The sequence below is a fragment of the Pseudopodoces humilis genome, chromosome 6, assembly GCF_049639895.1.
Source record: "Pseudopodoces humilis isolate 2021_Gansu_Grassland_sample_001 chromosome 6, ASM4963989v1, whole genome shotgun sequence".
NCBI lineage: Eukaryota > Metazoa > Chordata > Aves > Passeriformes > Paridae > Pseudopodoces > Pseudopodoces humilis.
Window position 1 is genome coordinate 67125083 of NC_142205.1, and position 17108 is coordinate 67142190.

At 42.5% G+C, this 17108-nt stretch overlaps 1 protein-coding gene across 3 annotated transcripts in view; it reads right to left on the minus strand.

Moving 5' to 3' along the window:
* Positions 1 to 228: 228 nt before the first annotated feature.
* AFG2A (AAA ATPase AFG2A) overlaps positions 229 to 17108 on the minus strand; it is a 161496-nt gene continuing 144616 nt past the window's right edge. For 2 of the 3 annotated variants that reach the window (XM_014259630.2, XM_088056673.1), the window contains one exon: positions 229 to 554. In XM_014259630.2, coding sequence (XP_014115105.2) covers positions 378 to 554 — 177 coding nt within the window. In that variant the 3' untranslated portion in view covers positions 229 to 377. The remainder of the gene's footprint in view (positions 555 to 17108) is intronic. The other variant, XR_015772695.1, reaches the window with a different exon arrangement.

Consider the following 17108-nt stretch of genomic DNA (forward strand, 5'->3'; position numbering starts at 1 on the left):
AAATGAAGGCAGTAATAGCATTTGTTGCTTCTCTCTTAAGGGCCAAGAATCCACCAAAATTCAGAATTTGATATTTTTTTTTTTTTTTTTGGATACATGGATATACAACTGAGATAAACTGACTTAAACTGGAAATCTCTTAAACCAGACTACCTCCTCTAAAAGGCAGGTTATACCACTGAAATGGTAAAATCTAAAGTTGAGGACAATGTCTATGACACTCACAACTTCCACAGGGACTTTTATTGCGGCAATTCTGCATTCAGTTAACTCCAGACACTCCACTCGCTCACAGTACAAAACTCTTTGGCTTCTGACAGCTTCACAAAGGAAATCTGCCATTCACACAGTGAATGGGGTATGTATTAATTTGCCTTTCAGAGCGCGTGCAGTCCACTTTGCTGCTGGTAATCTGCATAAAACTGGATTAACGAGTCAGGAATCCTCGGGCTCACGACCGTCAGTGCGCTCCGGAAGTGCCGGCCCGTGATAGATTTGGCATGGATGTCTTCCTGAAGAGCTAGGAGGGCTGCTTCCCTGCAGACTGCTGTTATCTGCAAAGAAATAACAAAAAAACCCCACATTATTATTATTATTATTATTATTATTATTATTATTGTTATTTACATTACTTGAAGAAGGAGAACACAAGAACATCAAACCACTCCAAATGCCAAATAATCATAAGTAGAGTTTTCCCAACTTTTTTAAATATATGAGTTTGTGGGCGATTAGGACATCCAAAAAACAGGATGTAGGTCGAAACTCAAACCACAGTTACATTACATTTCACATTACAGCATGCTGCAAATTAACTCACTAATCATATTACCTTGTGTTAAACTCCCCATAACACCTGATAAATTCAAACCCCAACCACCAGCAATACATTTTTCCATCCCCGAAGTGCAAGAGCAGATATTCCCAGGCTCTGCAGGCACTTTTCTTTCCCAGCCTTGCACTGGGAAAGAAATAAAAACAATTAATTCCAAAAGGAGGCTCGGAGGAGAGGGGTGTGTGGAAGGGGAGGAGGGTTAAGGTCTCATACCCTGCAATGTGTTTTTAAGCTCTCTGGACTTCAGACAGCGGAAACAGACTGATGCCAGTGTCACTCTAAAGACACATTACTGCGGTGAAAGGAGCTTGTGGAATGAAAAGAGATATTGTGATTTCCAGTGCAACAGGGAAAACAGTGATTGATATTGACTGCTCCCTTATATCTGTAAATGAAAGAGCCAACTGAAACGCATTTGTCCGGCTATTCAGCATATTTTCTCTGTTTGTTCACTTACTGAAAGGAGTTCCCCCCGCTTATGCTCTGCTAATGGTTGCCAAAGCCGTTTAGTAGCTTTTTAGGGGATTTAGCAGCATGTTTAGGAAGCTTTCACAAGAAAACATGCATGGATTTAGATGGCTTTGTCAAGTTACAACAATATTACTATTAGTTCTGTGCTGCTCTAATGAGCACCAAAGCTAAACACTGCTGTTACGCATTTTAATGCTTTTCAGGACTTCAGAGACAGCTGAACGTGGAAGTGCAGCTGAGATTTAGTGCACCAGCTTCTCGTAGAGATCAGCAATACATCACCCAGAAAGTTAACAGAGAGGCCCCCTGCTCTTTCTGTGCAGGTTTTGCTCTAAGCAGACATTGTGACTGTGTCCCCATCTCAAACAGGAATATTAAGCTACTTAAAGACAAAAACCTGCACCAGATCAAACAACCCTTGCATTCCCTGCCTATCACTAAACCCAGAATTCTCTCACAAGGGAGAAGACTGGTGATGGAAAAACAGATCCCGAGCGTTCCGGACTCTGAACTGTGCTGGCCTTTGAAGGACAGGTTCATTTCCCCTTGATAAATACTGCAGTAAGGCCACAAAATGAAGAGACTCCCTGCAAGTTTTCACAGGCATTATTAAAACAATCCCCAAATGCAGTCACAGCAAGTTTTGACTGCCCCGTTCTTCTCGTGGAGACCATCACCCACCCACAGCATGAAACGCTGTCACTGCCAAGGTGTTCTCTTGTCAGCAGCTGTTTTAGTGAAGGAGAAGCTGAAGGAGACACTGTCAAATTGTCACATCCAAAACCAAAGGAACACCTCTGCCAATCCTATTTCTTCCCGTTTCATTTGTACACCGATACACTCAGGAGAAATCCACCCATAGGCTGATAGTCCTGATGGTGCTTTCATCTGCTCTCTATACTCTGCCAACACTATCAGTAACAGTGATGATAACTAACCTCCAAAGGAGTTTTTTAAAAAAATTTTACTCTTAAACACTGAACCATAAATTCTGTGATAAATAAAAAACCCTAGACATGAGGAAGCACCAGAAAACTGATTATTTTTGGCTTCTTAAAAGCATTTCAGCTACTTTTAAGGGACAAGGAAAGACTTCTATGGCAGAAATTATTGTTCTACCTTTTTCTGGCTACACTCAGAATTTTTGTGGACTGAATCTTTCCTATATTGTTGAGTAATAAACAGCAGGCATTACAGCACAGTGTTGAAAATTTTGTGTCTGGTCACAGAGTCACACGGAGTTGTTTCCATTCCTTGGCTTACCCAGGGGATCAGGTTTCTGAGGTAAGAGATTCAACAAGGCAAGTCTGATTATTTTTCTTTGTTCAAGTATGCAAACTTTAAAAAACAAAGTCCTCACAATCATTCTCACTAGCTGGTAAAGCTAACTCACTCGTGGAAAGCAAGCACAGGTAGTAATGCAGCCACAGTGACAGGAGGGTGAATTCATCTGGTGAATTAGGCCTCATTGTCATAAGGTCACTGGTCTGTCGTGGAGACTCCTTGTCACAGCCATGTTAGGACATTTCTTATCAGATGGAGGAACAGCAGGGCTTTTAAATGTCATTTCTGTGGATTGAGGAAAAAAGGGAAGGCCACAGAAGAGGCTGTAACTGACAGCAGAGGAAAGAGACCCTTTGCAGCAAGATGTGGATATTTCCCAAGCTTAGCAGCACTCCAAACCCAGAAGCTGCATTCACATCATCAGCTTCAAAACCCTGCAACAGGTCCCAATGAACTTCTCCTGTGACTTTCTTAAATCACTTCTTCTTTAGGCCTCTACAAGATCACCCTGTATCAAGTGCCATGGTCCAATCATGCCTCATATAATAAAAGCACTTTTGTTTGTATTAAACCTGGCAATTTCAGCAAGTCCTCCTGTTCCCTGTGTTATGAGAATGATGATTCATCTGCTCTTCTCTGTTCACCTTCCCTGTACCATCAATGAATTTACAGAGTTTTATCTCATCCTCTCTCAGTCAAGTCTTTACAAGCTGAAGAGTCCCCAGTGACTCAGACTTTGCTCCTGCCCAACCTGTCCATTCTTCCTCCCATCTGCCATCACTGCCTTGGCCAGTTCTGCCCTGAGCTCTCCCTGCTGAGTGCCTGAAGCTGTGCAGGGCACAGAGGGAGCTGTACCAGGCCACAGCCCTGTCCCTGGGCTGCCTGCAGTTCCTTTCTTATCATTGTATTTGTGCTGAGAGGATTTTTCTCAGAAAATTATTCACGCTGCCTCCAGCATCTTTTCCCAAGTGACAGTATTTAATTTAGGCCAAATTATTTGTGATGTTGTAGCTTGGGCAATATTCTTCTTTCTTCACTGCATTTAGTAGGATGAACAGCCTCTACCTACCTCTATAAATGACTGCTAAGAGCCAACACTACCTACCTGCAAGGCAATTCTTAATGAGTTTCAGACAAAAATACAAGGGATCCTAATTTTTACCTTTTCAGTACACACAAAAAAAAGACAAATGAGAGCACAGTCTTTTGGAAATACATCTCACTGTATGGAGGGACAAAATAGGTATTTTGTGACTGCATCTGAATGCAGAGTTGCTTTCAGCACCCCCTCTAAGGCAGTAAGGAAGTGATTGTCAGAGACAGCAGTGATTAAATAGCAACACACCAGGCAGCAGGTAATTAAGCTGTAACTACTGCAACTACATGGGTGCTACTGCAGCAGTAAAGAGCCAGACAGGTGGGGTAAAAAGCTGCTGAACCTAAGAGTACCAGAATATCCCCTAGTTTGGTTACTATTAATATAATTAGAAAAGGAAGTTTATGAAACAGAATTCTCATTTTCAATAGAGTCAGAGCATTTTACCAACCAATGCATTCATCTGCTGTCTGCAGTCGTCTCTTAGCATGGGAATAGTTTTGAATTCATGTATAAAAACCAGTACATTGCTTTCTTAAAGGACTGATTTATCATCTCAGAAAGTGCTTTAAGATCAGAAAATAAACAATTCATTTAGAATTCTGCTTCAAAAAGGCAAAGTCAAAAAGGCACCAGAGTCAAGCTTTCCTGGCAGGAAAGGAGAATTAAAATTTGCTGTCTGAGCCACACACCAGCTCAGAGCTATGCTGCAAACAACGATGAGCCCCCCAGCAGAAAAGGATTTACACCTAGTCGTTCCCTCCTGCCCCATTCCACTCCCAGCAACAATAAAATGCCCGGTGCAAGTTACTTTTCTCTGAATAAACAGCACTGAGCACAACCCATCTTCCCTCGAAACCAATGGTTACACTGGCTGCTTCAGCTGGGCTGATTCTCCCCCATTCTGGCATTAAGCAACAACTTTTTCCAGCGAATTCAAAGTCCTTTTCAGCTTCTTTGTATTTAAAGCGCTCTAAATAGCTTTAAAGAACCTTAAAAAAAAAAAAAAAAAGAAAAAGAAAGAAAAAAAAAAAAAAGAGAGAGAGATTCTGTGTTAAAGCCTTAGGTATTTTCAAGAAAGTGGTTTTGTTAGGGCCGAGTGTGCTGGGAACACCTGTGAATGTCGGGTTTAATTGGGCTGCAGCTGGTGTCGATTGTGTGCGCCGTAACTGGCAGCCACTGCCTGGCCCTACATTGTGTTTCATTTTCCTTTTTCCTTCCTTTTTAATTCGCTCCTCCACCCCGCCAGTTAAAGTTGTAAGGGATTGTGTGTGAGAGAGGGATTAGGAGCCTGGAAACAAGAACAGTGCCCTGCGGCTTGTGAATAGCGTAAATTGGGGCGCTTCCTGGCGGAGCGCTACCTGCGAGGCTCAGCGCCCGCCGGGCACCTCAAAGGGAGCCGGGACCAGCTCTGGGGACTCGCCTTTCCCACTTCCCCCTCAGCCAGCGAGGGATAAAAGCTTCACAAACTTGAAAAAGACGTGAATAACCCCCGGGTCTCGACATCTGTGTCTCACTCGGGCGAATTCCTGCCCTACCCCTGGTGCCAGGAGCTGCTCTTGACAGCAAAACTTATCCCCATAAAATAGGGATAGCTGGAAAGCTCTCAGGACCCACTTGAGAATAAGAGAAAAGGTGGGCACGGATGCCTTCCCAAAGCGAGAAGCTGCTCCACAGACACAGAGTAGCTGGAAGAGGTTGCGACTGTACTCTTAATCCATAATAACTAACATAAACAATTCAATGCAGCTCCAGCAGCGCACAACTTCCCACAAGGGATTTGTAGGGGGCTCAAAAAAGCAGTACCGGGCAGAGACGTAAAAACAGCTCGGTGTTTGTGCCACCCCCAGCAGGTCACTCCTGCACAGAGCTCCGCTTTCCCCCCTCTCCTTTGTGCAGGCACCACCCGCTGCCGGCTGCCCGCCTCTTGTGCTGGCTCCGGCGCTAAGCTGGCCCTTTCATTCACCGATTCAATGCACCAGACCATCAGAAAACTAATCCAGAAATAAAATAAAAGAAGCCTTAGCTTGCTGCTGGGGTATTGAGATGGGCTCAGGGGGGATTCGACAAGTCGGCATGGGAGGAGTGGGAGCGCAGCAAGTGGGATGCGTTATGCTCCAGGAGCTGCTGGGGAGACCTGCCCTAGATAAAAATGCTATTTTAAGATGTCATAAATATCATTTTTTCTTTAAAATGGTCTAAACTGAGAGGGTCTTAGCTGCTGAGAGGTGAGGTTTTTGATGTGTTTCAAAAAGGCTTAAATGCAGTACTTCTCTTGTGTTTCAACTTCCCCATTTCAAGCATAAAACAAGGAAAGACAAGAAAACAGCTTTTTTTTCTTGTCTGCAGAAAGAAATTGTTACAGATTGCTACAAATCTTGTCCTGTAGAGAGGAAAAAGTTTCCAATACTATGGAATTATTGATCACCTTGTGATAAATGTTGACCAATGTTTGAAAGACAAAGAATCACCCCGTATATGCATCTCTAGAACCCTGCTCAGTTCTATGATCTGAGTAGATTTAAATGGGATGGATCGTAGAATCAAAGAATGGTTTGGGGTGGAAGGGACCTTAAAGATTACCTAGTTCTAACTCTGCCATGGGCAGGGAACCTTCCACTAAACCAGGTTACTCAGAAACTTGGCTTTGAACACTTCCACGGATGGGGCATCCACAAAATTATACAATTATTCACTTGGGCATTTTGCAAAGAGAGAATAAGCAGTTCTAATCTGAAAAATTATGAAGTGTATTAGCATCACGCTTTTAGACCATTCACTCCTCAGATTCATGTACTGAACCATGGGAGCTATGGACTGGATTTGTTTAGGATATGATTATTGCTCCATAAAATTTTCCCAGCAGAAGTGTGCAAGGCCCTCACAGGCCACACAAGTGCCTCAGTGAGACAGAGGCTTCTTTGATCTCTACACAGCTATGCTGAAAAAAGTTATTAACTTTCCTCAGATTAAAGCACTTAGATCTCTACTGTGTTTAGGAATTGTATTTAGGCACACTGCCTTGGAGCAGATGAGTTCCTACCCTTGGCAATGAGAGTCTATAATTAGATATTATTTTTCATAAAAATACAGACTTTTTCTCTCTTGTTTATTAAAGAGACATTCAGTATGAGCAGACATTGGACTGTCCACTTTAAAACAGGTCTGTACTGATGAGGCAGCATCTTTGCAATTCTTAAATGGAAAGGACAGGTATTACTTTTAGAGCAGCCCAGTCTAGTGGAAGGTGTCACTGGCCATGGCAGGGGGTGGAATGAGATTATCTGTAAGGTTTCTTCCATCCCAAACCATAAACCCAGGATTTATGTGTATCCTGTGTCTCTGAGAGCAAATGATCTCTGCTATTCCTGATCCCTTTCATGAGAAAGTGTTAAGCACATGTAATTGAATAAAACCATACAAATAATGATGTGTGTAAGTGACCTCAGTTCAGAGCAGTCTTCCCCAAACCTACAAAACTTAATGTACCATTTGCTTATTTGTGTAATTTTGTGGCTTGATGTACAGGTGATCACGTGTGTGGGTGTCCACAGCTTACCTGAGGTGCTGCACAGGACACAAAGCTGTCCTGCTGCCTGAATCCATCCGATTTGACCAGGATGGGGGTTCCCCCTCACCCTTTCCATGGTGGCCACACCAAGTCCTCCTTCTGCCCTCTCCTCCTGGTCTCAGCCAGGCTTCAGAATCAGCTGAAGGTGAGCCAAGAGCTGAGCCAGACAACTGCCCAGCTGCACATGTGGGACAATCATGGCAACAATTAATGAGGCAGAGTGATCCCAAAATGCTGCCTTCAATTGCTCTTCCAGTACCAGAAACTGAGCAGGGGCTGTGCCCAGGCAGCAGACAGCATCACATGTATCAGTAGCTCCTGCTATTCTATAAAGCTCACACACGCCCAGGGAAGGGAAAGATGAGGTATGTAGCCAAAATTAGGTGTATGTATCATAACTCCAGCACATGATGACAGCTAAGGGGAATAAAGCAGAGCTCGCAGTGGTACATGCTAAGTGTCATCACACATACCTCTGCTTATCCTGACATGTTCTAACAGAGCAAAGCCTCGGCTCCATCTGCAAGCTTTCTTTTTTTTTCTTCCTTCCACTCTCTTAAAAAATATTCCTAGATGTGGTATCCTTCCAAGCAATGTACAAAACATGTAAATTCCGATTTCAATTTTGTAACTACAAGCCCAAAACGCAGCTATTTTCCAAGAGGCGCTCAGCCGATATGGCTCCCATCACTTTGGCAGAGACATGGCATAGCTACACCTCTCACAAAGGAATTCCGTAACAAAACGAGTTTTTACATGCTGGGACTGAATATTTTTAAACAGCACTCTCTGCCAACTTCAAGTTTCAGCTATATTTGTGCAACTAAAAAAAATCCCAAAATACCCAACCCCCCCCAAAAAATCACATGTATGTTTCTATACAAGATTAAGCTGCATTTCTGGTTAACCTCAGAATTATTTCATTTTTATATAAACATTTAATGGGAAAGTTTAACTTCTTCCCTTCCATGAGGAAAAGGAAGCCAAGCCACTAGAAAAACAGTCTTTCTATGTGTGTGTGTGTGTGTGTGTGTGTGTGCGTGCACTCATTTTAATTAAAAGTAATTAAGAGAATCCTGTGTTCTCACTCACAGTCTGCTGGTGCTGCAGAGGGCCTGGACACAGAGCCAAGGGTATTCTGCCGAACGCCGCCGGCAAGAGAGATTGGATTATGCAACTAAAAATTTTAAACTAGAAGACTTCATCATTAGCTGTGGCTGTCATGAGTTTCTCCCTAGAAAAAAAAAACCTGTATAAAACAGATTTGGCAGCTCCTACCTTATGAAACCTATCAGGGTGGAGGGGTTAAGTGGTTGCTGTGTTTGCTTGCTTGCTTTTCAGATTTCGAGGCACTTATGAGGTTGGGTGATATACTCAGTGTATTCCCTGTTTCTTACACTGGAAGATAATTCTTGCCCTTCTTTTCTCAAGTTTAACCTGAGCAGAGGCTTCAGACTCCTATCAAAACAAAGCAAATTAAAGCAATTCTGCAAAAAGAACTGGAAGAAGTGCTCTCCCTCCCCTAAATTTTTTCTTTTGTCAATAGAGCACAGCCAGTCTAGAACTGTCTTTCATCTCCTTTCAGCTCCAGCCTCATTTCTATTACATTATATCATCATTTCAAGGTAGCTACAACCCTAAACTTTTGAATCCAACTACTAGCAAAGAAGGAAAGCAAAAAAATTTCTTTTTTCATGTGTTCATTTAAACTCTGCCTTTCGTCCTGTCTTTGGAGCCATGGGAAATATTGTCCTGATTTGGATCTTACACAACAGGTTAAAAACAGCAACTGTAGTTACGTACATATGAGCTATCATAATACAATACAGTAAAAGCAAACTCACTCAGTTAAAAATAATGATGAATCTTCTAGAGACTTAGTTTTTCTGTCAGTTTGGAGAGAAAACACACAAATCCAACAATAATAGGAGTTATACTTTCTGGGTGACACCTGCATACACATCCTAGGTTGAGGCAGGAGGTGAGAAAAGACATTTGGGGAGAACACACATAAGGCCTTTGGATTGCAAAATGAATAATGTCCTTAATGGAAGCTCTCTAGCTTTTATTTATTGTGTTCTCAGTTCCTGGAAGGTGCAAGATGTCTCCTGTGGAGTCTCTATTTCCTCAGCAGAAAGTCAGAGTAAATTTCAGGCTGTTTCTAAGTTTACCTCTTGGAGCTTCCCATGGCACCAGCTGCTCATGTTTCCCAGGAAAATCAGGGAGGAGGAACTACTGCATGTCTGTATTCCAGGGAGGCAGTGTGGCTGGGAGGATAGGCAGATCTAGAAAGCAATGCCATTAAGCCGCAGCAAAATGCCTTTGTGTATGATTATTACTCCTAAAGGAGGAAGCAAAAAATGCTGGAAAATAATTTATACAAGTTTTAATGCAGGTTCTGCTTGTGCAAGAAATGAAATAATTACAGCAAGAAAAGAAACCACGAATGATGCAAATATACAGAACAAGAAAAGTGGGGTACCAACAATTACCTTGAGTTAAGGACTGATGGAAGGGTTATATTTTAATGGAAGAGAAAGTCAATTAAGGTGTCTGCTTTTCCATTGTTAACGTTACAGCTTGTAATTCGGGTGCCCTCCTCCAGCTGAGGAAACTGAATCCACATAGTGTCTGAAAGTCATCCAGATCTGCTTAGCCCATGTATAACAGATCTAATTTAACAAGTTTTTCTCTTTCATATTCCTAAACTCCTTCTCCATTTGTGCCATGTTATTGCAAAAACCTCCTTGGTCTCTTGGGTTTTCTCCTACTCCTTCCTTGTCTAGGCAAGACAGTGTAATGCACATTTCCAACATTTCCAACACTATGAAGGCTTAGAAAACAGGTCACTTGAGTTTCTCTTCACAAAGATGCTTTACATTCAAAATTTACCCTCAGCATTTCTGCAAATATGCACAGGGGGAAGCAAAGGAGTCTCCCTTCCCCTTCCTCCATGTTGTATACAGCTTTTCTTTCTAATGCTAACAGCATTTCAACTTCTTAGACGTTGCAGTCTAGCATGATACTCAAACAATTGAGGCTGGAAAAGAATGAAATTTATCCTTAATAGTGTTCAAGGGTGGTGGGGATGATGCCCAAAGGGGGATGCCACAAGAGCGAGCTCAGAAACTGTAACAGAACTAAGGACCCTAAGACCCTAAAACACTAAGAAACATACAACCAGCGACAGGACAGTCCTGAAGTGATCCTGAGGGACGCTTTGAGGGACACTTACAAATTGAAGTCACCATCAGGTTTTTTGCCTCCTGCTGTAGGGCTGGTTTGCCTACCAGAATTTGAGTATATATATAATATATAAGTATATAATACACAGGAAAAGACCATCTGCTCCTCTTACCTGCGGTGCTGTGAGTGCACTCCTCTTGCTAGAGCCTGCAGCATACATACACCTTCTCCTGAACGTCCATAAATATTTTACTGTGCTGAATTGTGTGGCCAAGTTATCTAATGACACAATAAAGCACAATTGCTCTCTCTGTAGCAATTCCATCCTAACAGGCTCAGGAATCACCCAGCAACCCACTTTGCATGGCACAGAGGAGGATTCTAAGGATGACAGCATCCAACAGCACGTGCCAAGTGGCCATGAGTCAATGAGGTGGAAAAAAAAGAGGACATCTTAATTGTAACATTGACTTTGTCCTTAGCAGATGCTGCTTTGTCTGCCTTGTGTGGGTATCTACAGCTGGTATTGTTTCCAGACCCTTGTCAAGAGCTGAGTTCAGGAGATTTGCTCAGGAATTGCCTGTGTGCATGAGAAAGTGTGAACTTCCCACTTCCCTGTGCGTTGTATTTACTCATTTCATGTTAGATGTACAGATAGTAGGACTCAGACAGAAAGTCTGAACCCATCTGCAAAAACAATAAAAGGTGACCAAAAGAATGAAGACACCACATCCAGGATGCTGCCACAGAAGCACAGTTTTCCATACTGAACCAAAAACCAAATGCTATTTTCTCTCAGTTTTGTAATTATTCAGTACGGCAAAAGAGCAGATGTTCTCAACATTTCCTACTTGGTATCATATTTAATACTTTTTGCGCTATCTGGTAGATTTTTATATCAATCATTTGTTTTTTATGGGGTGAGCAAGTTTTACATGCATGAAATGTCACAGGGAAGCTGGACTTTATTCCTTCCCTTCGTTTTGTGAGACACAACACGACTGGTACTTCCCTCAGCAGCCCAGACTGGTGAAGGTGCTTGTTTTAGCTCAAAGGGCTGTGACTGAGAAAGCCTCTCTTGTGCTGCTGTGTGCACCTCCTATTTATCAAGTGACTTCCAGATCAAATGGGTAACTCTGAGACTTGGAATGGCCACAGCACCACAGTGACACTCTGGCACTGAAGCCCTTTCCCCCCCCATGTAACCATGCTGGGAACAGCAGCTGTAGCACCAGGGAGCCTGAAACAATGTGGGACTCTCACTCTGCCTCATTAAATGCTATTTTGCTAAACTAAAGGCCACAAGTCATATTGTATTGGTGTGTCATAAGCACATGCATGCCACAGGCCTTTCCCCTTCCTACATTTCCCTCAGCCGTGGATCATGCAAAACCCCATGGAAAACATATTTCAACTTTTGGGTTGGGTTTTTTTGGTGGTTTTTTTTTGGTGAGAACAGGACTTTCTACCCCTCAGTGGACACAGCACTCAAACCACACTGCCAAATATTATATGATGTCCTTTCCAGAGTTAATTTTTAATTTCCTGACTCCACTGCACGAGAAATTTTCAAACTGTCTTGGCGGTCACTTAGAGGCATGTGCAGACCTAAGTGCAGGTGTGAATGCGGTGTCAGCCCAAATGCAAACCTCCAGACTGAGTGATGAATTTCTGTAGAATTAGTTCCTTGGTTGAATCAAGTTCCAGAGAAACCCATAGCCCAAGGATCGACTGCAAAATGTAACACAAAGGGTGTGAGCCTTTCTTGCCCCAGCCTGCAGCCAGGGCAGGCAGGTGTTTTCAATGTGTCACTCAAAAACCCGGTGATTTTCTATTTTCATTTTTTAATGCCACAATTCATAACCCACAGATGTTGTGCACAGCTATAAATCCTGGCACTCTCTCCTCTAAGAGTCTCTCCTGGTATTCAATTTTCTTTGCTTTACCTTAAGTCACCCTAATCATGCTGACATCTACTATCGATGATTATATTAGTCCTAAAAGATCCTTAAACAAATGAAAAGGACTGACTTCCACTCTTAAAGTTCTGCTTCCAATTTTCTAAAGGAAATTAAATAATGTATAAATCAAATACTGGGCACAGGCCCAGGCAGCTGAACATCGCTTTGTCCTTTCAAAGTGAAGACTAAGTGTCTGCTAGGGAAGGGACAAGCCAAGAGAAATAAAGCTTAACCTCAGCTCCATGTGAAAGTGATTTGGGATAATCGGGGGAATCTGCAAAGAGGTTAAAGCGGGGACCACATACTAACAGGGGAACTTCACACAATGATCAAAAATATATCAAGAGCTGACCTTCACCTGGAGGAGCTGCACAGCCCTGACAGCTTTGTTACACCAGAGCAGAGTGTGAAGGGCAGGAGAAAGAAGAGATGAGCAGGAAGTAAAGAAATCTATTTATGGCTGCCATTTGTCATGTCTTGGCAATCTTATCAGGATGAGTTTTTTTTTGATTTTGCAAGATTTATAACTAAGTACTGCCTGACAACCTTGCAGTAAGTGTGCACACTACTTCCCAGTTCTCCTTTAGCTAGTACACACTACTTAGATTATTAAATCAACCAAGGGACTTCCTAATTTATATACTACTGATGGACTGCTGATCTTTCTCTTTAACACAGTATATGTATCTAGAACGGGAAAAAAAACCCAGTAAAATGTGCTGGATTTCTTCCTGGTATTATTTTCTGAGCAAGTGATTGCTTTAATTGCCACAAGGCATTTCTTTAAGCTGTTGGGAGCAGATGTACTTTGTAATATGATTTCTTGATTAAAAGAAGATCCTAATCAAGTCTATACTTATGCTTAAACATGAGTTCACGCTGACATTTTTGCACACAGAAGGGTAGGTTTGAAATCTCTGATCAGCACTAGACTTCATGGTTAGGGTCAGCTTAACCCTGTTCACATAAACCAAACTTTGGTGGAGAGAAAAAGATGTGACATGCAATTATCAGCGCCCCAACTATGTACATTCATATTTCCAAAATACTCCTCTCCTCATCTTTACAAAGTACAGAATATTTCAGATGTGATGCACGTGGCCCTTAAGCTTAGATGGTGGAGAATTCTCATCTTTACACTTTCTTGAGAAACCTGTGAAATTGTTTTCAGCACTGCCACTCTGCAGTCGTTTGGTCTGTCACCACATGAACTGAGCAGCTGGCAAAGCAGGGACAGCCACGTAACACATGTGAACGTGAATTCAACACACATCTCGCTTAGCTGTTGCAAACCCGTCAGGGAATGCTTCACTGTTTAAAAAAACCCAAAACATAGAACCACAAATGAAATTCTTATAAATTTATTTCCCTTTTAAAAAGAAGAGGCTGTATACACACTCTTTTATTGTAGAGTTGAAGTACACAATGAGTTCAACTGCCATTTAATGGGATGCAAATTCATCTGAACATCAAGCACCCTTGATTCAGAAGAACCAATGGGTTTACTGGGTTCACAGACTTGTAATTTACCGACGGGTATCCACGTCTTTCACAAAAGCTATAAAATATTAGAACACGCTTCAGGAATGTTATTACCATAAAAGAGGCAATTCAACCAGCCTGTGAGCTGGGAGATTCTCCCATCCATCTCCCTGTCTTCTGACAGACCCCCTGCAAATGAAGCACCAGCCCACGCTATGGCTGTGTTTGAAAGAGCAAAGCAAGCAGTGGAACTGAGGGGGATTTCATGGCACCACAGGGCTTCACACAAACACTGCCAGAATGAACTCCTCTGTCAGACCTCCAAGTTTCACATCACTTTGTCTCTGCAGGTTCCCAAATATCAATAGCAAGAATTAAAAAAAACAAACCAGAACGAAGGATGGGAAGAAGTAGGACGTTTTCACAGAACGTGGTTGTTTGCCGTCCTTGGATTTAAACAAAACCAGGCGCACAGTGTGTTACTCACACATGAAAAGAGGAGAGCCAAGAAGGGAAGGAGAGGCTTCTCTCTTTTCCTCTCCCCTTGTTTCAAGAAAGCATCCCTGAAAACATACAAGCATCTGTTTTGGGTTCCTCTGACGTCAGCAAACACCACTGAAGTAAAGCACATGCTTAAGTATGTTCCAAGCCCCTTATCTGATTTTAATAATTGGAAGTCAAATGGAAGCTATAAGTTATTGAGCAGGACAATAAACAAACAAGACCTTTTTTGCCTTTAAGGTGATGGAACTTAGTGGCTCTGCAAAGCTTTGGACTCAATAATATTCACTATCAGAAGTAGAGATGGATTTTTAATGCAGGATTCAATCAAATTACAAATGCTAAAATTCATGCTCTGGTCACAGAGAGAGGTTGTGACTAATGACAGTGTGTCACATTCCTTTGGTGCTTGATATTTCTACCTATTTTTTACATATTGATGTCTCCAGTAAAAGGAAAATAGGAAGAAACTCTGGTCCAAGGCTACTCATCCCTGGCAGGTCATTCTGTTGTGGTCAGCAGCTGAGGCAGTGTGTGGTTGGTGCTCTTGGAGAGTTTGGGAGAGGGATGAGAAATGTAGGAGAGGAGTATGAAATATGGTCTTTTCCACAAGCCTATGTGAAGCATTACCTGCCAAGGATCCTGGCAGAGTTAGGCAAAAGTCACTTCTGACTGAATGTAGGATTGCAGTCTTGGCTCTGTCACAAATGTCATTTGTCACCACCTAGCAAGCTCTGCTGATCCCTGGGGTGAGCTGCCTTCCTCAGGTCAGAGCTCATTCATGTCCCAGACCTCAAGGACCATCAGCAGTGGAGGGGTCACAGCAGCCACTGCAGTCCCTGGCATGCCATGGGAGTTACTGCAGTGGGATATAATTCCTCAGTAACAGGCAGGATCAAGTCCTAAATTAGCAATTCCTGGAGTTCATTAAGTTTATTCATCCTTAGGCCAATTTACCTGCTGGCCTAACTCCCCTGGGGATTGTGCCAGCAAAGATTTTGGCCTAATAATTTCAGATTAATTTCTGTATCATCATCTTTGTGTGGCTTTGGGAAGACTATTTGTATATCCTGCTACAGACCTTGTGGAAGCAAACACTAATTATGAAGGAAAATCTTTGACTCCACAACTACTCTTCCAAAATTAAAAAGAGTAGTCTAGACCACGGACATCCAAATCCCAGATGGAAATATGTTTAACAAATATGGAAAGTGAATACTTTCCTGTATATTGCTTTGTGAGTTATTAGCACCTAAATAGTCTCCATGGTCAAAAGTGTATTAATGAGCTGGAAGACAAAGTGATGTAATCAGGAGGGATCAGCAGTAATTTCTCCTGCAGAAGATTTACATGCAGCAGCCATGTGTGTTTGTTTATGGTCTCTACATCTGGTAATGAGCTCTCGACACAATGGAAAGCTGCGGTGGAATAATGCACCCTGTTCCTCACACACACTAATTAATGCTCTATTTAATCTGGGAAAAGGAACTTTGAAAATAAACACTCATTTCCAGCAGACCATAAAGGATAGGTAACAACTGAATCACACCGCACAGACCTAAAAACTGGTGTGTAGCAACTTCTCAAGCATTAAAAAAGTTGAGTCTTAAGGCCCAGGGTACCACAGGAAGAGTGTGTGCACACACAAATCTCTCCAGCACTACAAACATACACTAATAGACCCTAGATACCCACAGAGACAGTCAAAGCCAGAGTGATAATATGTAGGAATGACAAAAAACAGTAAGAGAAGGCAGAGCTAAAACATTCCCCATGACACAAGGTTTTAAACTATGTTTTGGACACCTACAGTGATGCTGCTGGCCATCACCTCATCCACCCCATTCTCACAACTGATAACATGAGCAATAAATCATCATTTCCACAACAACAGGAAAAGCAGCCTGTGCAAAGATGGTTAGATCTGGTATTCCAACTGACAAAAAAGGCCTGGGAGATGGTGTCCAGCCTGTCTTCTGCCCACAGGGTTGCCTGCTGAGAGGGGAATGCAGTGTCCTAAGCTTCTGCTGGAGTCATTCCACTGCTTTTAGTCACTTCAGCAAGGCCTTGTCTCCACAGGATGTTGTGCTGGAACAGCTACTACATTTACATTCACACCCTATCTCATTCCAGGATAACTTCCTCACATTGACGTGCCCTCAGAAGTACAAGAGCATTCGTCTGTGGCTGCATTTAGCCCTAGGCTGGAGTCTCATGAGGTAGCAGAGAACAGAGATCTGGCTTTATCTTATAAACTGTGCTAATATATCTCACCACCCTTTGGATTGGAGCCAGCTTCTCTCCAATCTCCCAACCATTTCCCACAGAAAACTTGTACTTTCTTTAGCTCGTGAAAGAAGACAAAAATCAGGAAAATCAGAGGGATTGCATGGCATGAAAAGCCTGTGTGAGCTGTATGCAAGAGCAAATTTCCCAGCCTGAGATACCAGAGCTATGAAATGGCCCCTTTTAGTGACAGAGAAATTGCCCTAGTGGCTAAATGAAAACCTGCTTAGGCTACAAGTATGGAGGAACAGCACTTAAGAGATCTGGGATGGCTTTAAAGATAAATTAGGTAAAACAGAGCAAATGTACGAGTATAGAGTGAAATTTTTCATGCTTATTGAAGTGGCAGTGTGAAAACAGTGTTTCTCCTGCCAGGCACAACTCCTACCCTCGCACTCACACATCCAGCGTAGGGAGTTTGCAACTCAGGACCTC